At 42.8% G+C, this 24817-nt stretch overlaps 1 protein-coding gene across 3 annotated transcripts in view; it reads right to left on the minus strand.

Annotated features, from left to right (window-relative positions):
• The window catches only part of LRP1B (LDL receptor related protein 1B), a 768212-nt gene that overhangs the window by 171298 nt on the left and 572097 nt on the right, over window positions 1–24817 (minus strand). For all 3 annotated transcript variants that reach the window (XM_082196914.1, XM_082196915.1, XM_082196913.1), the window contains 5 exons: window positions 20234–20314; window positions 18877–19044; window positions 12386–12568; window positions 1456–1656; window positions 281–526 (listed from right to left, as the gene is read on the minus strand). In XM_082196914.1, the coding sequence (XP_082053040.1) occupies window positions 281–526; window positions 1456–1656; window positions 12386–12568; window positions 18877–19044; window positions 20234–20314 (879 nt within the window). The remainder of the gene's footprint in view (window positions 1–280; window positions 527–1455; window positions 1657–12385; window positions 12569–18876; window positions 19045–20233; window positions 20315–24817) is intronic.

Here is a 24817-nt window from a genome sequence, read left to right on the forward strand (position 1 = left end):
ATGTGGTCAGAAGAAAGATTATATAATCCCCCCATGTGAAAAATACAAGTATAAATAATCAGATCTGTATGTCAAGCTTTGTTAATTGAATGGCAATTTGTAAATCTCTACAATTTGTGAATAAACATTCAAAACCCTTTTAATCTAGGTGTTTAAGAGTTAAAGATGAAACAACCAGTGACATACTGCTTCTCCAAAGTGAATAGGCCTTATTTTGGTTACCCTATATTTTCATAAATGGAGTTCTACAGTAGTGAATAGTCTGTAAATGTCAACTTACCGATATTAGCACAGCTTTCTCCATCTTTATTGAGCTTCCAACCTTCATAACAGGAGCACTTAACGGTATTTTTATGCTGTTCACACACTTGGCTGCACTTCTGGTGTTTGGCACAATAATCTATGAATTCACAGGTTTTATTGTCTGAGCTCAGGTACAATCCTGGTGAGCATGAACACACAATTCTACCTCCAGGAACTATTGAGCACTGGTGGCTGCAACCGCCATTGTTAAGCAAGCATTCATCTGCAATTGAAGAAAACAAAACAGAAGTTGGTGTTTTTCAGACATAAAATGCAGACTAAAAGAAGGCTACCAGATCTGTAGTAAATTGTACTGGATTGAGACTAGAGAAAATTAATGTATAGAACTTTTCAGGAATCATTATAAATAAATTTCACTGCATCTTTTATTAGTGTTGGAAGGAAAAGTGGAGTATGTTACTACACATAAGGATTTTTGCTTATACAGTGGTACCTCTGGTTACCAACGTAATTCGTTCCAAAGGTCCGTTCTTAACCTGAAACAGTTCTTAACCTGAGGTATCACTTTAGCTAAGGGGCCTCCCGCTGCTCCGCATGATTTCTGTTCACATCCTGAAGCAAAGTTCTTAACCCGAGGTACTATTTCTGGGTTAGCGGAGTCTGTAACCCGAAGTGTTTGTAACCTGAGGTGTTTGTAACCTGAGGTGTTTGTAACCTGAGGTGTTTGTAACCCAAGGTACCACTGTAAAAGGTACATTGGGTGCCATTCTAGGTCAGAATAAAATGAATACAATAGGACCAAGTGCAACATCACAGTGCAAAAAGCCTACCCTCTAAATGGTTGTCTACAATGGTAGGGATCACAAATGGTCTAGAGAACATGCATAGGTCATGGCAGGACTTGCCTCTCTAATCCCTTCACTGTATCACTTTGACAGTGTGAAAATTATCACTGAATGCAGAGTTTGGAAGTCTGCTACAACCATCTAGAACTGGGAAGACAAAAATTGTGCAGATCCATTTCAGTGAAATGTTGTGCAATTTCAAGTGTAACAAGGAAAGGGATAATGAAAAGCTCAAGTGATAATGCACAAAGCTTTCACAATATTAATGTTTCCAAAGGGCAGATGCAAGTATACACGATAAATCTGATAAAGGGAACTTTTTAATATAGGAAAGAGCAAGAAGTACCACAAAGGACATCTTCATCAGATCCATCCGGGCAATCTCTTATCCCATTGCAGAGCTTCTCCGGCTGTAAGCAGATGGAAGTTTCATTTGCGCAGGGGTATTTTGGTGGTCCGCACATATACCCTTCACAATGATCTTCATCAGAGCGATCCTCACAGTCAATGTCCCCATCACACAGCCATGCTTTGCTAATGCATCTCCCTTGAAAAAAGAAAAATAAACACACAGAATCAGACCAAAAGCAAATGCAGGAAAATATTCTGAACAAAAATGTTCGGAAAAACTTTGCCTTGTATTTTAAAATAACACCTACAACAAAGTTGAGAACAGCCATTTCCTGCCCCAATGTCAAATTTAAAAAGCGTTTGATGGAACAAAAGTGCACGGAAGTAATTCAACATTTTATCTGTCCAAGGAGAGTATATAGAGAAAATGTGTGTGTGCGCGCACAGTGTTATTAAAAACATGAGCTTTGTTCCTCTTCCTCTTTAGTGCATTTTTAAATGCAAAGGAGGGGGAAATTTTATGGGAACAGTTACACTTTGCAATGTGACTAGGTAAAAACAGAATTCTGAATAAGAATAGAAGTGGTAACAAAGTATCCACCCCCCACCCATCCCCAATCCAAGATGAATCTGAAACAAATTTGTGAAGGATAATAATTTTTGAATAATCATAAATAAAAAGGGGTAATCTATGATCAGTTATTTGTTTAGATAGAATACTTATAAGCAGCTTCATATCTCTGAGACACTCTCAAATAGGGTTGCCATGTTTCAAAAAGTTACCACAATATCTGGTATCAAGTGCAGAAAGGCCCTACAGGGATATGCTTATTCAGGTGACATTTTCTGCCTTCAGCCTTTGCTATTTTTTCTTTTATTTCCCCAACTGCCATTTTTGTTTAAGGAATATTAAAATATAGATCTGAATTATTGAGATTAAAGGCAAATATTGAGAGTTATTATGCTCCTAAATTTATTTCAAGTCAATTGAACTGCCGAAGCCCTGATTTTGTTTTAATCGCCCTTCCGTGATCATTTTGTAGTTAGCTGTATCTCAATCCCGGTTCAAACACGAACAGTGGCACTGGGGAATCTGATGTTTGGCACCATTACACTATGGCTTACTATGTCAACATGTGGACTCTTGGAGGGGTTCTTACAGTGGCTTTGCCATTGCCTCAATCTGCCTTACTCCTCTATCATGCTGAGCTAGGCCAAGGATTGGCTTAGAGTATGGTCTGAACCCAGGATCATGGTTAAGTTCTCTCCACAATGACCACAAACTGTAGCCAAGAAACTCAAGGCAACTGCATGTGTCCTGTTGTTGTACATGAACTAACTGCACATGTGCCCATTTCTCTGCCTGTATCCATGCTTTCTTCACATGCTATTCATGAAAATCCTTTTGCTGTGAGTTTAACTATCTTGTAGGTACTAATAGTAAAAGGACAGTAAATAAAAAACTGGAAAAACAGGACCCCCAAAGCAGAAATTCTAGCCATCCATGACAGGTAACTTTGCTTCAATGACTCTAACAATCTCCCAGTTTTAACACATAATCTGTAAGGTATAATTAATTTAATAATATTGACTGACATAGTAAATAGTATACAACTGCACTTACTGCTAACTAATGCAGTGGTACCTTGGTTCTTGAATATATTCTGTTCCGGAAGACCGTTTGTGTTCTGAAACATTTGAAAACTGAGGCGCAAATAGCTATCTGTAAATTCAACTGAGAAAACTGAAAAACACAAAGCGGAAGCTGTTCGACTTCCGAGGCGCGTTTGAAAACGGAAGCATTTACTTCCGGCTTTTCGTCATTTGGGTTCTGAAACGTTCGTCAACGGAGACGTTTGAGAACCGAGGAGCCACAGTAATATACAATCATAAACTCAAAAAAACTTAATGATATATTTAATGGTGCTAAAAAAAACCCTATTCTAACATTGGACAGATTCCATTTCATATGAAAATAATTATCCAGAATACTCCCACTTTGCCTCCATTAATTTAAGCACTTCTGTAATCTTCCTTTTCCTTTTCTCATGTTGTCTACATCATTCCCATTAGCTGATCCATGCCCGATGCTCTGAGTATAGTACTATTGGCCCTTATTCAACTGCAAATGTGCAGGTCTGTCAGATAAGTAATTAGGGATGGACAAATAGGTTGATTTCAGTTCTCTGTTTCTTAAATTCAGTTCTTACATTTCCACGGCAATTTGTGTGTTTGTGTGTGTGTGTTTAAAAAATTCCTCATGAGAACTCATCAGCATTTTAGTGCTAATTTCTCTCAACGCACAAAAATGCAGTTTTGACTACTATACAGACTTTTTCAATCAATTTCCCCTAATATTATTAAGCATCTTTGTGTGCCATTTTCATTAATATATGCATTTATATGCTCATTTTACCTTGCTAAATGCATTTTCTTCATTGCATGGTTGGAGAACTGCACTGCAAAACTAAGAGAAGTGCAATTTGCTGGATGGGTGCATTTCTTCTCTATCTCTAGTAGTAATTATACCTAGAAGTTATTTAACAGAAAGGAAGTATAGGGGGAAGGAACCCTCCTAAACAGCTGATATGTATGTGCTCTTTCTTGTAGGGGCTATAAACTTCTAGCCCCAGTTCCTGCATCATGTTGCAGAAACCGTGTGTGCAGCATAAATTGGCATGTGCAAGTCTTTATTGAGCTAGGGCAGAAATGGGGAACCTGTGGTTTTCAAGCTGTTACTACACTCAAATGCCCATAACCCTTCACCATGTTACCGAGGGAGCTTGAGTCCAACAATTTCTGATGAGCCATTGGTTCCCCATCCCTGAGTCAGGGGGACCTTTCTTGGGTATATCTACATCTACATCCTAAGCTGGGCCATGATGATTACATTCCAGAAAAATACGTAACATTCCTTTAATACAAAACCACCCGCCTGTGAATTTGGCACCATAGGCCTCCCCGATAAAATGTTTTTTGGGAGGGGGGAGGTCACGGAGGCGGCCCTGGGCCAGTGGCAATGGGAGGAGGAGGAGACTGGGCACCAGAGAGGAGGAGTTGCCAGCCATTGACACCATCCTGATGCCTCATTTGGCTCCACTCTCTAGCTCCTAGCATCCCTGTTTCACACATACATCATGTGTGCATCATCACCCCCTCAATCTTCTACTTAAGTTGGCACTTCTGGAGAGCCTAATCTTTCCATTTCAGTTTCTCTTAGCTTCCTATTTTTCTGTTCATCAATTTCCATATCAGTTTGCAATATATATTTTTAACATAAAAGCATTTTAGTGTAATATACACACCTTTGTACACAATCTTCCAGAATATACACATTTTTGTGAGAACATTTCCATAATAAAATGCATTTTGGTATATTGTTTTTATTAATATATGCAATCTTATGCACACTTTCCCCAAATACACACTTTTTTGTTGGAGAACTGCATCATAAAATTCAGAGAAGTGTGTATTTTGAAAGCTAGCTGTGTTTTGCTTCAGGTGTTGTTCTAGGAAGTATGAATTCCTCCCCATCCCTACTCAGTGGCAGAAAAGTTCCCCAGATCTGCAAAGGAACAGCAGCTGTTGTCTCTCACTAACTTTTATAGCTGCCAACAGGCCCCATATTTTCTATTTCTAAGAGGATTACATTCAACTTTCCCTGCTACATCCCTCTTCTAATTTTTCCCCTTGTTTAACCCCCCCCCCAATATTCACAGGTCTCATCCAACATCTCACAATTGTTAATTTTTCAAAGTTGTTCGTATTTCCTCCTCTGTTCTCTTCAAGTCTGTTGCCTTGTTGGCCCAACATGAGGTTTTTATTTAATTGCCCAGTCTAGGCCAACAGAGAGCTAATGGAAGCCACTGATGCCAAGTAAATTGGAAATAACCCAAAGTAAATTGAGTTTGCTTCCATAATAACACACTGCCTCAATTCTGTTTTATAGATATATACACTTTTAGAATAAGTCTACTTCCTTGACTTCTTTTTCACTTTTCCCCTATAATTTATATAAAGATGACAAAATGACATTGGTGACCCCTATTCTCTCAAAATTTCCAGGCAGGACTTCCGAATGGTATCTGGTCTAACTTTTGACAGGTGTGAACAGATTATTAACAGAGATTGTGGATGGATATTTCCTTCTGGCTATAAAAACACAAATATCCATTAATTAAACCAGCTGCTGTTACAATTTTTAATCGGTTAAGGACTTTTTTTAAAAAACAAACAAACTTACCTTAAAATATGTAAGTTAAAGGTATTAGACATGTTTTAAGTATTCCTGACATCATATAGCATATATGTAGTACAACCCATTTTAATGTACTTAGCATGTTGTGATATTTTACTTGTATGGTTGTTGATTTAATTTTGTTCAGGTTTGTGACCACATAATAGATATTGTCAGGGAACTGACATCAGAGGAAAGGGAGTTGGTAGGGCTCCCAGAGACTGGGAGAGAGTCAGCAGCTAAAGCAGGGACAAGGAGGGGGAGCGAGGGGTCTCTGGAGGAGGAGCTCAGTAATGCTGAGAGAGACGCAGCAGCCCAGGCAGGAAACAGCAGGGGAGAGAAAGGGGTGAGAGACACTTCCAGCGAAAATAGCGGGGAGGTGTCAGAAGCAACTGCAGGGAGACCCATGCTTCGCCGGAAGCTGCCACGTCGTGAGTCCAGGAGACGCGTTTCCGTTAAGGAACTTCTTTGCTGGAAGCGCTTCCGCAGGCAGCCACTGTCAGACTCTACTAGTGACTAGAGCAGACATGTCTGAGGAGCTCTGTCACACACAGAGGTTTGTGGGGCCGCACAAACTCTGAAGGGGCACAATTTTAAGCACAAGCAGCTAATCATCCCCTGACAGCAGTCTGACAGTCTTTGTACGCTGCCTGTGCAGGAGAAAGCATCATGAGCAACCCAGCCGGAACCGGAGAGGCAGGGGTTGGAGCTGGTCCAAGCTTGGAAGAAAGGTATCAAGCTCTGGAGGTCCAACTTGCGCTGCAGACGGCGAGGCTCGAGGAGAGAAGGGCTCAGGATGCTGACAAAAAGGGGAGAACCACTCAGTTCCCCAGAAAGGTACCAGGATTGGTGCAGAAGTTTGGGGGGGACCCCAAGGATTACCATGCCTTTAGGACCGAGATGCAATATGCCCTGAATGTGCAGTTTGATGAGTTCCCTGATGAGGAATCGCGAGTTGCTTTCGTAATTGGGCATCTTGAGAAGGGGGCGCGGGACTGGGTTCGACCCCTGATGGCAAAGCACAACGATATCCTAAAGGACACTATGAAATTCTTTCGTGCAATGGATATCATGTTTTCCAGCGATATTGAGGAAGGGGTGGTGCGCAGACAGTTAATGGCTTGCAAGCAGGGAAGCAGATCTGTCCGTGAGTACTGGACTGAATTTACCATGCTGATTCACAGATTGGGGTGGGATTTATCGGCAGCACCCATTCAGATGCTATTTGAAGAAGGTCTTTCTTCAGCTGTGAAAGACGAGCTGGCCAAGAGCCCCAGGGCGGTGTCTATGGATCAGCTGACCAAATCTGCGCTGACCATTGGAGCGCGCCAGGAGGCAAGAGCCTTGGAGAGGCGGGAAGGGAGAGGGGAACGTTGGAAGGAGTTACGCATTCCAGACATTCCTGAGCCAGCTTTCCCGCCGGCAGAGCCGATGGAAATCGGAACAGCCCGCGCGCGCGCAGTTTCAAAGCCCAGTGAGGGGGCGAAGAAGGAGGGAAAGGGAGCCCGGAAATGCTATCTCTGCCAACAGCCAGGCCACTTTGCCAAAGTCTGCCCCCAGAGGAAGGAATGGCAAGGGATGGTGGGAGCAGTTGAGGGGGAAGAGCAGGGAGAAACGGAGCAGGTAAAAGCCAACGCCTGGTTGCCAACGTCAGGGCACTGCAGCCAGGCCAAAGAGCAGTGAAAGTGCCCGTGCCAGAAGCTCCTCGACCTGCTCTAGTGATTGAAGTGTCGCTAGAGCTGCAAAATGGACACCCCCTAAAAATAAAGGCGCTGTTGGACTCAGGCAGCTCCTGCAATTTTATGAGCAAGGAGTTTGCTGCTGAACATCAGATACAGACTATCCCTTTAAGCAACCCCCTGCAGGTGACCACGATCGATGGCAGGGAACTGTTGGGAGGAGGAGTTAGCTTGCAGACCGTCCCAATGATAATGAGGGTGGCAAGGCACACAGAACTGATAGCGTTTAATGTGGCCACCTTGGGAGGCGCTCCCATTATTTTGGGAATGAGCTGGCTAGCCTTACATGATCCGCTGGTGGGCTGGCATCAAAGAGTGGTTTCCTTCGGTTCAGCACATTGCTTAGAACACTGCAGGGGGGAAAAGGGGTCAGCAGGGGCCCAAGCCACCCTAGCAGGGACTGAAGTAATGGGGAAGGGGAAGGTGCCACCACAGTATGCTGATCTCAGCGACGTGTTCAGCGAGAAGGAAGCTGACCAACTACCCCCGCATAGGCCCTTTGATTGCCAGATCAATTTACTCCCTGGAGCACAGCTTCCTGTAGGCAAGTTGTATGCCATGTCAGACAGGGAAATGCAGGAGTTGCGAGCGTTCATTGACAAGAACCTGAAGAGAGGCTTCATCAGAGAGTCCAAGGCAGCGGGGGGTAGCCCAGTGTTTTTTGTGGATAAAAAAAACACGGACAAGCCGAGGCTGGTATGTGACTTTCGGCGCCTAAATGCAGTGACAGAGCCGGCGGCTTTTCCTATGCCCAGGATTGATGATATTTTGACCAGGGTGCGAAAAGGAAAGATTTTTACAAAGCTGGACCTAAGGGGGGCGTACAACCTGATACGTATAAGGAAAGGGGATGAATGGAAGACCACCATGTTCACCCCTTTGGGGGCATTTGAATACCTCGTTATGCCTTTTGGATTACAAACAGGCTCCGCGTGTTTTCAAGCCTTCATGAACCACGTACTGGGGCCTTTGCTCTACAAGAATTGCGTGGCCTTCTTAGATGACGTGTTGGTGTATTCGGAGAATGAGGAGCAACATGTGAGAGACGTCAGAGAAGTGTTGAGCAGGCTGCAAGCCAACAGACTGTGGGTGAAACTGGAGAAGTGTCAGTTTCATACCAAGGAGGTGGAATTCCTGGGGTACCGCTTGTCAGACAAGGGGTTGGCCATGGACCCCGGCAAGGTTCAAGCGGTGCTGGAATGGAAAACACCCAAGACCAAGAAGGATGTGCAGAGGTTCCTAGGGTTTGGAAACTTTTATCGTAAGTTCATCCGAAACTTCGCCCACCTGACGGCGCCCATCACGGACTGTCTCAGCAGTAAAAAGAAGTTTGTTTGGACGGGGGAGGCGGAGCGAGCGTTTGAGGAACTGAAAAGGGCCTTCGCCTCTGATGAACAACTTCTACATGTGGATTTACAAAAAAAGCTGAGGGTCGAAACAGATGCTTCTGACAGAGCCATAGGGGCGGTGCTTCTTCTGCAGCCGGGGAAGGAGGGGTCAGAGTGGCGACCGTGTGCCTTCTTTTCGCGAAAGCTGAACAAATCTGAGAGGAACTACACGGTGTACGACCGGGAACTTCTTGCGATTCATGAGGCCTTCCGGAGATGGAGGCACCTGCTAGTTGGTGCACAACAGAAGGTGCAAGTGTGCACGGACCATAAGAATCTAGAGTATTGGAGAACTGCGCGAGTGCTCAACCAACGGCAGTTGAGATGGGCCCAGGAGTTCTCCAAATTTAACTTTGAGATTTGTTACGTACCAGGCCCGGAGAACGTTAGGGCGGACGCTCTCTCACGCAAACCTGAATATTTGGAGGGAGAGGGTGCACCCGAAGAGACCCATGTCATTCCCGAGGACCGCTGGGTGTGTGGGGCGGCATTGGTGGGGCAAAGGGAACTGGTAGAGGGAACGGTGCAGGATGAATACGCCCAGGACAAACTCAGGGGTCTCAGGAGGGAGGGAGACAAACCCGGGGGTTTTGAGGAGAGAAACGGGGCGTTGTACTACAAGGGAGCGTTATACATACCTGAAGGGGAATTGAGGGAAAAGGTGCTCAAGCAACTGCACGATAGCCCCACAGCAGGGCATTTTGGGCAACACAAAACCATGTGGCTGGTTACCAGGGAATTCTGGTGGCCCAAGGTCAGGGAAGATGTGCGGGAATATGTGAGAGGGTGTGACCAATGCCAACGAGCCAAGGGGGAGAGGCGGGCACCGGCAGGTTTATTAGAACCACTACCCACGCCGGAAAGGCCATGGGAGGCAGTGGCAATAGATTTCATGACTGATCTGCCCAGGTCCAAAGGGAAAACAGCCATCATGGTTGTGGTAGACCTGTTAACCAAGATGGCCCACTTTATAGCCTGCTCACATGCGGTCACAGCGGAAGAAACCACTAAATTGTTTGTGGAAAATGTGTTTAGGCTGCATGGCGCCCCCTTGAGGGTGGTTTCTGACCGAGGGAAACAATTTACTTCCAGGTTCTGGAGGAAGCTCATGAGCTTATTGCATGTAGAGGTGAATTTCTCTACTGCCCGTCATCCAGAAACCAACGGGCAGGCGGAAAGAGCTAATGGTGTCCTCCAGCAATATTTGAGGTGTTATGCGAATGACAGAGAGAATGATTGGGTGGAGAAGCTGGCGTTGGCAGAATTTGCCTACAACAATGCAGAGAACGTGTCCACGGGGATGAGCCCTTTTTTGGCTAATCACGGGTGTCATCCCCGAGCCTTCCCAGGGGGGGAAGGGGAGAACTGGAGCGTTCCAGCCGCAGAACAGTTCGTTGAAGAAATGGAAGCGATCCATCGCCAGCTCCAACTTAGTTTAAACAGGGCGAAGGAGGAATATAAGAGGCAGGCAGACAAAACCAGAAGGGAAAGGGAAAGCATTAGGGTGGGGAACCAGGTGTGGCTGTCCACCCAAGGGTTACCATTTAAAGGAGGTTGTAAGAAGTTAAGACCCAAAAGGCTGGGCCCATTTGAAGTCACGCAACAGGTCAACCCAGTGGCTTTCAGACTCCGGTTACCGAACCACATGAAGTTGCACCCAGTGTTCCACAGGTCGTTGCTGTCACCGTATATAGGGGACAGAGAGGGGAGGGTCAATAGGGGACCAGCTATGGAGGAAAAAGAACACAGCTACCATGTAGCGGAGATTCTCGATTCCAGGTGGAAGGGAGAGCAAGTAGAGTATTTGGTAATGTGGGAAGGGGAGCCGGAGTCGGAAAACACCTGGGTCAGGGCAGAGGATGTAGATGACGAGGTTTTGATTGAAACTTTTCATCAGAGATTCCCTCGTAAACCCCAGCCAGTGGCGAGGTTCCGGAGGGAATACTTCGCCACCACCGACGAAGAAGAAGAGTTGGAGGGGTTCTCTGATTCCGAGGTGGAGGAGGATTCAGCGAGTCGGAACGGAGACCGATGGAGGGAAATGTTCGAGACGTCTGAAGATGAAGAGGATTCTTTTCGGGGTTTCAGCTCCTCACCGCCCAGAGGAGAGAGTAGGGGCGGGGGAGAAGGGGGCCCTGGAGGGGAGGTGGATGTCAGGGAACTGACATCAGAGGAAAGGGAGTTGGTAGGGCTCCCAGAGACTGGGAGAGAGTCAGCAGCTAAAGCAGGGACAAGGAGGGGGAGCGAGGGGTCTCTGGAGGAGGAGCTCAGTAATGCTGAGAGAGACGCAGCAGCCCAGGCAGGAAACAGCAGGGGAGAGAAAGGGGTGAGAGACACTTCCAGCGAAAATAGCGGGGAGGTGTCAGAAGCAACTGCAGGGAGACCCATGCTTCGCCGGAAGCTGCCACGTCGTGAGTCCAGGAGACGCGTTTCCGTTAAGGAACTTCTTTGCTGGAAGCGCTTCCGCAGGCAGCCACTGTCAGACTCTACTAGTGACTAGAGCAGACATGTCTGAGGAGCTCTGTCACACACAGAGGTTTGTGGGGCCGCACAAACTCTGAAGGGGCACAATTTTAAGCACAAGCAGCTAATCATCCCCTGACAGATATGTTTAGACTTCTTTTCACCTTAATGAAAAGAAAATAATCTATAATAGAATATTCTTCCTACACTCTGATAGGCTAGACACTTGCTATTATCTAAAACAAAATGCATATGTGAGCACATTAATCTTTATTGCACTACCTAGGAAAAGGCCTACAATTAAACTTTTATTGTTATTCATGTTTTGATACTTATTTCAATTTGAATGTATTTATGAAAAAAAGGTTTTTTCCCCTAGACATTGTTTTATTCTGTATTATTCTCTAAATAACTGCCCTATAGTAATTCATTCTTTGCTTTTATAGCTGTTACATACACACAGCTTCTACCTGCAAAGCTTTCAATCGTTTTGAAATATTTACACTATGCTATATTTCTTATTTAATAGCACTCTTTGCCAATTGCATCTGGAGTGTTTTACATTGAAATAATACAATGAAATAGATAAAACCACATCAAACAAAACTCCAGAAATAATTTTAAATGAGGGAGGTCATTGTAATTTATAAAAGAACACAGCATAACTGTGTGTATATATCAGCATTTTTGCTCACGGGGAGTGACACTCACTGTGCATGAACAAGGTCTACTAAGATAATAAAAAAGAATATATTTCAAACAGTAATGTAGCTTTTAGTCATGCAGTCCCTGGGAGCTTGTCCCATGGGCCACAGGATAGTATCAGACCTCCCTTCCAAACTTCAGAAAGATTTTGGATCCAGTGTCCCTGCCAACACAGAACCCTCCGTAACCCTGGCAGCTCCAATGTTGGTATGGCCAGTAGTTCTTCAGATCTGACTCCAACTTTAAGCGAAAAGCAAATAGTAGCATTAAAGAGAAACATGACCACTTTTATACTGGCAGAGCCAAAAATTATCTCTGGTTTTGGCAATATAAAATTGGTATATTGCTTTCAACTAAACAAATATTACTTTACTCTTAATAAAACAATTGTACCTGTGGTCTTGCAGGAAAATTTTGTTTTAGCGTCACATGGGCGTATGGTTCCATTACAGAACTTTTCGTCGCTGCCATCCTCACAGTCCTTTTCTCCATCACAGCGCCATAAGTCAGGAATACAGTTTCCATCCGGGTGGCACTGAAATTCTTTCCCATTACATCCTCCAAGAGAGGCTGTTTCTAAGATGATAATAATAATACAAATAGATGATCAAGATGACAAATGTCTCTGTGAGAAACCTGTTCTAACACAGACACTTCACTGGAGATGCTATGCCAAATCTATCTATCTATCTATCTATCTATCTATCTATCTATCTATCTATCTATCTAATGTGTATCAGCAGCTCCTCTCTGATCCTACATATGCTTATGCAGGGCAGCTGAGCACAAGCAAAGAAAGAAGTAGATTCTCCTTCCACTAGTGCCTGAAATCTGCTGTATACATGATCAATGTCAGCAAATTGTATGTTGAGACCCCAAAACCACCCCCTCCTCAATGAATGAGACACAAGGACACGGATATTAGGTTAATATTATTGGGCAAAGTTTGGTCACAACTTTATTGGTTACAGAATGTGAGCGGTATTGGCTTAGGCATTGGAGTTGACCTGACTATATCTGACTCCTGCCTGTCATGCAGGGAGTCCAGTAAGGGTCAACCACTGATAGGGGGAGCCCCGTCAATGCATACCAACTCGAGCTCCCCCTGGTGTTCCTGTCGGGGTCATGTCATGGCTCTAGTCCCCGACCCAGGCTTCGGATGAGAGCCACACCCCGGGATTCTTTTAACAGAATACCCTTAAGCTTGGAGGGGCAGGTGATGGCCACACTTCCCCTCCCCCATCATAAGATCAACCAATGCCTAACCACCAAACCTTACAAAGTTGTGACGATTGCTACGAGGTAGGCAAAAACCATGCCAATCTGCCAAGTGGAAAAATTCCTACCAGGCCCCTCAATGGTGACCAACCGTGGTCCATAGCAAGGCCAATGACGAAACCTGTAAATTAGGGAGGGCAGGCGGAAGTTTGAAGAAGCAGGCGGATTGGCTGGCTGGGTGGTGGCGTGGCAGGGAGCCTCCGAGTGACACGGGACTCAGTCCCCCGTCCCCAGAGGGGAGTTGGTGGCCACGTGGTCCACCACAACTCCTCCCCACTGTTAAGTGGAATGGATTTCCCAATAGTCCACATGTCTCCATTAACTGCAAATAAACAAACACAACTGTATCTGTCCTTTGCTGGATACCGAGGTGAGGTGCAAATGGGGGTTGTGCTACACCCCTCTCATTTCCTAAAGATCTCAGATTCAGTGAAGTGGGCGTTTAAAAAAAAATTAGTTTCCCTTCAGTGGATTAGAATGAACTGTGAAAGCAATTTTGACTTCCTAGAGTTTTGGTGCCAAAATTCAGTGGAGCAGGACTACATGATTCAACCCATCCTGAGACCACAAGATACATGGATGATACATCCTGAGATACATGGATTTATAGCTAACCAGTGAGTAATAGAAAGATGGTGGGTGGGAGTACTCAAGCACCCTACGCTATTCAGAGATCCAATACATTCTGAAGACCAAATAAGCAACTTGAGGCAAGTTGAAGGAACAACTTCTGGCTATATAATTATTATCATTCTTTTCTTAGAATGGGTTTATGTACTCTTCACCCCTCTTCTGTTGTTAACCAGATTGTGTTCTCTGTGGGATTAACAAGAATGAAATGAAACAGGATAGGAGCTGCTGGTCAAGTATTATTTGCTTACACACCATTTATTCTGATTTCACCCCAGTTGTAAGGAGGGAGAGACTAGTAGATTGATGGGACCTTCACCTCCCACTACTCTGAACCATGTCTCATACTTCTGCCACAAAGAAGTGTATTTTAATTAAGTTCATTCTTGCTCCTCCTTCGTCTGTAATAGTCACAATCCTATGCTTTCTTTAAACTTGGAGACATCCTTTTCAGTTACTAATTTTCTTTACGCAGTCTATTGATGCTGAGAAGATCAGAAAACTGTTGCACTGATGCAACTTGTTTCTTTATTTTACTCAAAGACTGAAAGAACTTCAAGGCTACCTGTGCTTGTGTTACAAAAATGTTTGTGCCATAAATTTAGCTTTTGCAAGGTTTGCCAGTGTAATTGCTCCTAGTTCTCTTTGAAGTTTTATACTGCTATTTTGTGATGTTACTTTGAGGCAATTTCAAGCAACCCTTGCTCAAAGTCATCACATCATTGAGTTTCAAAGCAGGGAGAAATCTGTGCTTGTGGCTTCACAGTGAAGTGTCCTTACCACTACATACATCATATTCCACAACACGGAATTCAAATGTTTATATTCATCCTGACTTTTCAAGCATAAAGAATGTATGCTGCTACCCTGAGAAAAAAGCTAATTATGAGGATATTTGCTGAAATTATAATGAAACTGACTAGTTTCTATCATATAATGATATTTGGGTTTTCAGGAGTCTAAAACCTAAGTATGTATGTGTTGCTTATTTCTAAACTTTCCAGCACATAATAATATTCCAGTGACCAGCTATTCATATACAGATAGGTAGCCGTGTTGGTCTGCCATAGTCAAAATAAAAAAATTCCTTCCAATAGCACCTTAAAGACCAACTAAGTTAGTTCTTGGTATGAGCTTTCGTGTGCATGCACACTTCTTCAGATACACTGAAACAGAAGTTGCCAGATCTTTCTATATAGTGAGAAGGTGGGGATATATAGAAGGATATATAGAAGGATCTGGCAACTTCTGTTTCAGTGTATCTGAAGAAGTGTGCATGCACACGAAAGCTCATACCAAGAACTAACTTAGTTGGTCTTTAAGGTGCTACTGGAAGGAATTTTTTTTATTTCAGCTATTCATAGTCATGGATTTATGTGGGACTTATGAGTGGTAAGCTGCATGCAGAACTGCACTTGCCAAAGACATCCAAGCACATTTTACAGCCTATTTGTAATTAAGTCACTCAATTTTCTCTTAACTCAGCAGTCTCCAACAGCAGCCAACTTTCCTGCTGTTGACAGAATGCCCTGTTTGGAACCTGGTGACACCAATCAAGAGCAGTCGCTTTTCTTCTTGGGAAGGCAGCTTCTGAAGCAGCTTGAGTTAGTGGTGCATTATGCAGACTTCCCTGCTGCCTTGCCTTTCCCCTCCTCATAAGTAGCAATGACTCAGCAGTCAGAAGGTCAGGTAAGCACTGTCACTCCACCTCACTACCTGCCAAAGATGCAGAGCCAAGTGTCCTACAAACTCAGACAATTGCTCTCTAGTTTGTTTCACCTGGAAATCTTTCTTCCTTTGTTTTTCTGAGGCTGCAGCTAGATTTGGATGCCCGAACTCTTCAGTCTTTGTTGTTCTTTGCTTAGGAGTGCCCCTGTTGGCCTCCACATTGCCCATGGCTTCCCCTTTCCTAAATATGTTAAACACTGCACCTTTTTCCTGAACATTTGCCCACTTTCCAACAGGCATTTACTATTCCTGATCAACTCCTTGAAGCATTAGGTTGCTTGTGCCCCCATGTCCCAGTAAATCCTTGTCATGGTCACTGAACGAGAATTTCATTTTGCTTTGGATTTATGCTGCTACAGAGGATCCCCACTTTCACTCTTTTGTCACAGGTTTCCAGCAGATCGTAAAAGAAGCCAGATTTCAGCACTTTCCCCACCACACCACTTGATACTGATGCATCACTGTGCAAGTATTATTTGATCTGTACTGCATCATTTATCTCACTCCTCACTTCTGGACAAGCCTTCAGTAATTTGCCTTACGATCTGCCTTTTAAAAAAAGGTTTATCCAAAAAAACCTCTCCCTTTGTTACTCCTGCTTGGGTATCTCAGGAGGCCCCCCTGCTACCTAGAACAAAGCTCCCAACATTACCCACATAACATAAAAGTTTTATGTTACGTGTAACATAAAAGTTTCTGGGCCAGTTCTGCCAGATGAACATCAGCTTCCCCTTCAGCAGATCAGAGTCAAGGCTACAAAGAGAAATGATTTTCTTAGCACCAGATTAATTTCCTCCACTTGTTTAATAAGGGCTTATTCATAGACTGAACATAGGAAGTGTGGGAACAATATACCTTTTGAACAGAGCACAGGCAACTTTTATACTGTTTATGAAGCTTAGCCTAAATGTTGTGGAGCAGAGATGCTTAAAATGAGCATCTTCTTTAGTTTGACACTATTCATCTACAGTCCACATGGGGAGGCTGTTTTCCATATCCCAGCAACACCTGAGGTGCAATTGGTGGGGATATTTGAAAATACCTGTTGTGGCACTCACAATCTGAACTGCCCTGCTATGAGATTTATTTAGCCTTGTCCCTGATGATATTCTATGTCCAGCCAAGAGCAGTCTAATTTCAGTGGATCTTTCGCCTGACCGTTGATTGCAATGATTGTTCTTGGCACTCATCTTGGGAGAGGGGGAAATCACATGAACCTTCTCATACACTGAAGTTACAGGACTACACTGACTGGCCCTGGCTTTTATATCTGGCAGCATGTTTGCCAATCATGTGACGTGCCCCTATGCACACACCGAGTTATGAGCAAATGACTCCTCCATGCAAGGGAAACTCCTGGACCAATCAGGAACACTACTTTATTATTTTATTTTTATCTTGCTTTTCAGACAATTATTGTCTTCCAAAGTGGCTAGCATACACAATTTTTAAAAAAGAATGAGATGCCCTGCCACAAACTAAGTATGTGTAAGAAGTCCTGTTGGAGCAGGCCAAAGACCACCTAATCCGGCATTCTGATCTCACAGTGACCAAGAAGATGCCTTGGGGAAGGGCACAAGCAGGGTGGCTTTTGTAAATTAAAAAGAGAAAACGGGATACGGAGATCCTGTCTTACAAGCTTAAAGGACAATACACTTCGAGGGGAAATGGGGAGGAGAAACAGAGATGCCCTTCAGATGTTGGCGGGCTCCAGCTCCTGTCAGCCACAGCCACTATGGCCAACAGACAGGGTTCATGGGAGTTGTAGTCCAATAATTTGGGGGATCTGGAGGGCCACAGATTCCCAATCCCTGTTTTAGCAATTCAATGTGAAATGGAAAGTAGGGAATTTACATTTTTAGTTATTAATAATCAATTAAAATTAAATAAATGGAGTCTACTCAACAGCGCCTCAGGATTTTCTTCAGCCAGCACCTACTTGGGTTTCTAGTCTTTCCCCAGTATTCATGACATCTTTCCTATACTTAAAAGAGCAGCATAATTCAGTGCAAACAGAATGTCTGCGTAAAGGGCAAACTGGATTTTATAAAGAGCTGCAAACCAGATTTTAAGTATAGTATTTAAAATCACATTCTCACAGACAGCTTGGCCTCAAGCTAAAATATAGCCTGTGGGTAAGCACAATTATTTATAAATAATTCATGTTGCTTTTAATGCTTAAATATTAATTCTTTTGTGCTAAAAGCATCAGGATAAGGGAAATCCGCGAGGATAAGTTGTGATTTTTTTTAATATGAAGATTTTAATTTGTGTATGTATATGCATGTATTTGTCCCTCAAAGCCAGCCTGGTTCTCCAGCACCTCATACACTGAAAGCATAAAGGGGGAGGGAAATGATCCATGCTTCTGGAGCAGGGCAGTCCAACCTCTCAGACCAAGTGGGCCACAAGAGTTCTTTGACAAAGAGCCCATGGGCCACACAATTAATTAAATTTCTGTATCTTAAATAAGAAGTCATTGCAAAGCATACTTCTCAGAAACATCATTTCTGTCAATGGCCTTGATAGTTTGGCTTGTACAACATTGCTGTTTACCATACACAAATTCAGTCCAAGCAGATGAAACCCGAGAGCACAGAATGAAGGAAGTTGTAAATTCATTCCCTCATTTGAGCTTGCATTCTTTGAATGGATTTTTACAGATGATCTTAGATAGTAACATAATACAATATCTATTATTTATATAGTGCCCTTCAGTCCTGAAAGGGGTCTAAAAGACACTTAATTACCATAAATATACACCTCAATACAGTGAAAACTGAAAGCACTGGAAATATATAAACCATTACTTTAAAGATAGCAAATAATGATGATAATAATAATATGCATTTAGAAATTAGATTATAAACCACTGAAGAATAAAAATGTTTTAGTTGCCACTTAAAAACTACAAATGATCAAAGAGGGGGCCAGCCAATTTTCTCTAGAGAGAGTTACAGCTGCTGTGCTACAACCGAAAAAGCATGGTCATAATGAAAATGCTCCCATGCTTAGCACGTGGTATATTATATTTTGACTTTTTTCTGTTGGAAGTCCAGAACATTTACTAAGCTTTGTTAACAATCCTTCAGATGTTCTAAGTTGTGCACATCTCTTATTTTATACATTTATACAGGCTCAAGTTTAAAGTTCTTCAATACCAAATGCCATATATGCATTCAGTTTAGCAGTACATTCTCATGCGTGTCTACTTGGAGATGGGGGAGAGAATTATATAAAATGCCAACCTTCCTTGGTGCAATTTGGTTTGTTTTCATCACTGAAGTCTCCACAGTCGTTGTCCCCATCACAAGCCCAATGACCTGGAATGCATCTGCCATTGGAACATCTGAACTGATTGTCAAAGCATGAATGAGCACAGTTCAGTTCATCACTGCCATCCCCACAGTCATCATCTGTAAAAATGTGTAAATAGTTTACTCATGCCTTAAAGTAGTCTTGCAAGCTATAAGCGGAAAATAGAATTTAGGATGGGTTCTCACTTCAGTTTAACCAGGCTTTAATTCATATTATTTTCTCCTTTTCAAATCAAAGTTCATACACACTCACCAAGCTAATAATTGTGTACATTTAAGTGGTCACGACTGGACCTAATGGTCAGGGGTTCCTTTACCTTTACCTTTAAGCAGATCAAAAAACCTCACCTTTAAACAATGCAACTAATACTACAGATAGTACACATATACATGTGTATGCACTTGACTCACATAACCATTTCCTTTATCATGAGACAAGAATATGTGGGTTGTGAATGTGTGTGTGTGTGTGTGTGTGTGTGTGTGTACTGTCATGTAATACATTCCCTGTGTGATTGGGGGCCATGTGCATTTGATGCCTCCCAACATGTAGAAGATCCTCACTTTAGGAAGTACTGAAACAAAGCCCAAGTGAATCAGAACAAGAGGCATATATATAAATCATGACACTTGAACAATCTGAGAAAATTTCCAGAGTAAGGATATTTCTGCCCCTTCCAAATGAGACTCTGCCCTCCATATAGAGAATAATTACTTCTTTACAATGCAGACAAAGAGAAGGAAGGATAATTTTGTGGTATTGTTTCATTAAATATGATGTTTCAGTAACTATTAAAATAACTGGATGCTCATGTCCTGTTGCAAAATATGCTCTTGGTACACTAAAGCATTTACCGTATGTTAAAAACATACATGGGACGCGGGTGGCGCTGTGGGTAAAACCTCAGTGCCTAGGACTTGCCAATCGCATGGTCGGCGGTTTGAATCCCCACGGCGGGGTGAGCTCCTGTCTTTCAGTCCCAGCTCCTGCCCACCTAGCAGTTCAAAAGCACCCCTAAGTGCAAGTAGATAAATAGGTACCACTTTATAGCGGGAAGGTAAACGGCGTTTCCGTGTGCTGCGCTGGTGCCGGCTCGCCAGAGCAGCTTCGTCACGCTGGCCACGTGACCCGGAAGTGTCTCCGGACAGCGCTGGCCCCTGGCCTCTTAAGTGAGATGGGCGCACAACCCTAGAGTCGGACACGACTGGCCCGTACAGGCAGGGGTACCTTTACCTTTACTTTAAAAACATACATATGGTCAAAAAAACCTGAATTATTGGTTCTTACCAGCATCACACTGCCACTTGCTACTTATGCATCTTCCATTTTTGCATATAAAATGAGCTAATGGGTCACAAGTAGGGAACTCTGTAAAGAGAAAAGTCTAACATGAAATGACAAAATGAATATACCAGTTTGACTCTTCCTTCACCAACGGAGGGATGGAAAATAAAAGTGTTATTACATTAGTAATTGTGGTGACCAATTCACGAGAAAATAATGTATATCTATAAATTTGTGCCATCTTTTAAATGCCTTCTGAAAATGCTTCCATTCCACCAGGCCTACACAGGTAATGAAGAATACATCTTTCCATAATGGTTTATTGATATTTGGTTTTAACATTTTTATATGTTTTTAATTGTATGTTTTATGTATAATTGCTGTAAATTTCTTTTTTCTTTTGATGATATTGTGGTATATAATACACTCTTCCCTGAGCTTTCTAGCAACTGGTATTCAGAAGCAAACTGTGTCCAACAGTGGTGATTTAATATAACCATCAGGGTTAGCAGCCTTAGTGTTTAGTACACAGATAAACCTATAAAATAAAACATTTATGGACAGTCCCCACACATTTTCTGCCGCCAAAGACATCTGAATGTATTAAACACACCAGGATTATGACCAGCTCTTCCGATAGTCGTACCTGATTTATGTCAGAACATAAATTAAATTAGCTCCCAACTTGTGTATACACCCTGAGAGATGTTATACAGAAGTCACGTTTGGTATTTTTTTCTCTGAGTTCTTTAAAAAAAATTATTTACTGTACTAGCATTTATTTATGGAACTATTGAACATATTTGCTAAAGCATTATTATTCCAGCTGAGAAGATTTCAATGCAAGTTGGAAGCTAGATACAGACAGGACAAAGGTGAATCAATGTAAGACTCTGTATTCACCTTTACTGCATTATACATAGCATATCTTGCTTCTGCAGACAAGGTTAGAATATATTATGGCTAAAGCAGAATCAACAGACAGTGTAAAGCTAGAGAAGCACCCACCCAAAAAGTAAACATACAGTGGTACCTCTGGTTATGTACTTAACCCGTTCTGGAGGTCCGTTCTTAACCTGAAACTGTTCTTAACCTGAAGCACCACTTTAGCTAATGGGGCCTCCTGCTGCCGCTGCGCCGCAGGAGCCTGATTTCTGTTCTTGTCCTGAAGCAAAGTTCTTAACCTGAAGCACTATTTCTGGGTTAGCGGAGTCTGTAACCTGAAGCGTATGTAACCTGAAGCGTATGTAACCCGAGGCACCACTGTATTTTGTTACACTTGCTCTCCTTAACAATTTTATCAAGCAAATAGATGACGCCTAAATCTGAATTGATATGACAGCTTTCTTTATTTCAAACTTGGCTTCAAATGAAAGCCAACGCAACTGAGAACATTGAGCTGAAAACCACCCTAACAAGAAGACTGTTGCTTCCCTAACAGTTGTGATATAATAATTTGTGCAAGGTATAAGAATTGCTGGTGTGTTGATAGAGATCAATGTACCTCTGTTTTCATTGCCTTGTGCAGCTACTTTCATAGCTTTGAATTTAAGTGCCTTAGATTGTAACATTTTGATATTGATGTATATTCTATAAACATCTAAGTGATTTGGATTAACCAGTGAAAGGTTTGTTAACTAAACGAGGATTTTTGTGTGTGAAGGAGATAATGTTGTTTATACGTCTAAGGAAAATTTAATTTGAATGTCTATTAGCTTGCACTCATTATGAAAAAAACCCCAAAACCTTTCAGCATTCTTTCTCATACACAACGTGGAGGAGGAGGGGGGGGGAAAGCTTGTGTGGTCTCAGCTAAAGGCAGTTCTGCTATCACTACCCAACAGTATGCAGAAGAACATTGCTTTAAATCCTATGCTCCACAGGGCTCAGTACAAGGATAGTATGGCAAAATCAGCATCTCAGAAAAGCAGACTACAAAGGTACAGGACAATATGAGCAGTATTTCCTTTGTTAACTTAGCTTTAATTGAAAAAGGAAATGCTGAGTGAACAAGTGGCTCAGTGTCAATTATTCTTGAAGCTCATTGAAGGTCTGTTGAAAAACCCATGCAATATTCTAATGTGTTTATGGTAAGCAGAATTAACACATGGCTCTTTTTCATATTATCTAATTTAAGATCAAGATACTAAGGATGTCTTCGTCATCCTTTGTATACGGGTGTTAAAGATAAGAAACTGGTTTCATATTTAGCCAAACTTAAACTAAAAATGCTCGTTTTCTAGAAAGCATCACAGGCAAATTTTTCTCCCTCACCTCACCTATAATATAGCTAACTTTTACATACAACTTGATGTAAAGTTGTGCCTAAGTTGCAGGGGCGGCACATCCCTTTCCCTGCCTTGCTGCTCCCACCACTGCCATACCTGTTGTCACTGCTGCTTCTCCACCTGCCCTGCCGCTTCCACAATTTTCGGTGAGAACTTGCATGATTTCAGCTGATACCAGAAGTGCTTCTATGCCAGAGGCAGCAGAGAACCTGTAGGTCCGCATTGTGGGGCTTCAGCCATCTCAGTTTGCTTAGATGGCTGAAGCTAGGAAGCAGGAGATGCCTGGTTCAAAACCTGTATCATCCATACATTGAATGGACAACCACAGCAAACTATATTCCCTTGGTCTTGGCCCATCTTATTCAATGTCAACAACAGCACTGGCCTTCTTTGCAGAGTTGTTGTAATGATGAATATGATAATGTGTGCAGGAATGTCTCGCCGGCTGGGCTGCAGCTGCAGTAATAGCATTCGAGCTGCAGCAATGCTGCTGCTATTGGGGAAAGTGAGGCAGTGGCAAGGTCAGGGCTGTACAGATGCCCCAGTGGAGCAAATCTGCCACTTCCACTTGTGCATCCATACAGTCCCACTACTGCCTTGCCAGGCGGCTATTGTTGTGGTTCCACCCCACTGGACAAGCTGCTACTGGATATATGTGCAGTGCTTTGAATATTCAAAGAACAAAGTGGTAAGGTATAACATAAAAACTAAGGTATACTTGACCTCAAACCATTGCTGTGCCCTGAAAAACTGTTGTTGTGGTGGCTTTCAGACATAGAATTATTGTGAAGTCACTAAACATGCACATTTCTCCCAGTGGTATGCTCAGATCAAGAATTTTCACACCAGGACATATTCTTCTCATACATCTACCTTCCTTTAATTTCATGCACAGAGCTGTTCTTCCCCCAGTCTCACCTGGGGATCAAACCTCGGGCCTTTCATGCAAAAAGCATGCGCTCAACAATAGCTACAGCCCCTCTCTTTGTAAGGCCTTTGTGGAGGTTGTATCAAGTTATATCATTCACATATCTTGAATTGAGGCTTATAGGTATCTTACCGTGGGAGTGAAAATGTGTCTATAGATGTAACAATATTAGGGATAAAAATACACTATTTGCTATATGTTCACCCAAGTGAATTTTTCAAATCAAGCATTTTGCAGTACCTGAATAAAGCACCTCAAGATCCTTTGACAGAATTATTATTAGATATGCATAATATTATTACAATATTATTCTTATATATTACATATACAGCAGTGTCATTTACCACAGCTGCCAAGAAATTAATGTGCACACATTTTAATGCATTTTATTAAAGATTTTAACTGATTTTAATCATCATGCTAACAATTCTAACTTGTATGCACAGTAAACAAGATGCATATAAAGTTGGTTTATGATACATTTCTATGCATACTGTCAAGGTACCTTTTTAAACAACAACAACTACCACCAAACAAAAAGCCACTAGTTTTACGCCAGCAGCAAAAACAGTCTCTACTGTGTATGTCGTAGAAGAAGGAGAGGACAAAGGAAGAAAGAGAGGACTGAGAAGAAGGAAAGATGACAGACGAGGATTATAACAGGTTGAGCAGCAGACCAGTGAGTGCATTTATCATAAAAATAAACAAATAAAGTCCTAAATAAAGAGTGAGGGCATGGGGTGGGGGAAAATAGATTGCTGTGATGGTCCAAGGAAGCAGCATTATTTATTTAACCTTTTTATTTTTTTACCACACTCTTCACCTGTAGAGGTTACCAGAGCTGCTAGCAGATCAGTAAAAAAACAAAGCAGTCCTCACACCTTTCAAGTATACAATCTGAAAGTCATGACACAAAAGGGAAACAGAAATTATAGGAAGAGTTTGGATTTGATATCCCACTTTATCACTACCCAAAGGTGTCTCAAAGCGTGTCCCTTCCTCCCCCAAAACAAACACTCTGTGAGCTGAGCGAGGCTGAGAGACTTCAGAGAAGTGTGACTAGCCCAAGGTCACCCAGCAGCTGCATGTGGAGGAGCGGGAAAGCGAACCCAATTCAACAGATTATGAGACTACCACTCTTAACCACTACACCACACTGGCTCTCTAGGAGAGAAGATGAAAATGGCAAACCAGTTTGGAAACAACTCAGGGACAGCAAAGGGAGCTGGACTCACATGACGTTCCCCACTAACTTGGTAGTGCAGTCCTATGCATTTTATCCGGAACAAGTCATTCTAGATAGCAGTCCCTCAGGGACAACCTTCCAGGGGTCAAGTGGCAGTGGAGTGTCGGTTCAAAGCCCAAGTGTGT

The sequence above is a fragment of the Podarcis vaucheri genome (assembly GCF_965113315.1).
Source record: "Podarcis vaucheri genome assembly, chromosome: 1".
Classification (NCBI taxonomy): Eukaryota; Metazoa; Chordata; class Lepidosauria; order Squamata; family Lacertidae; genus Podarcis; species Podarcis vaucheri.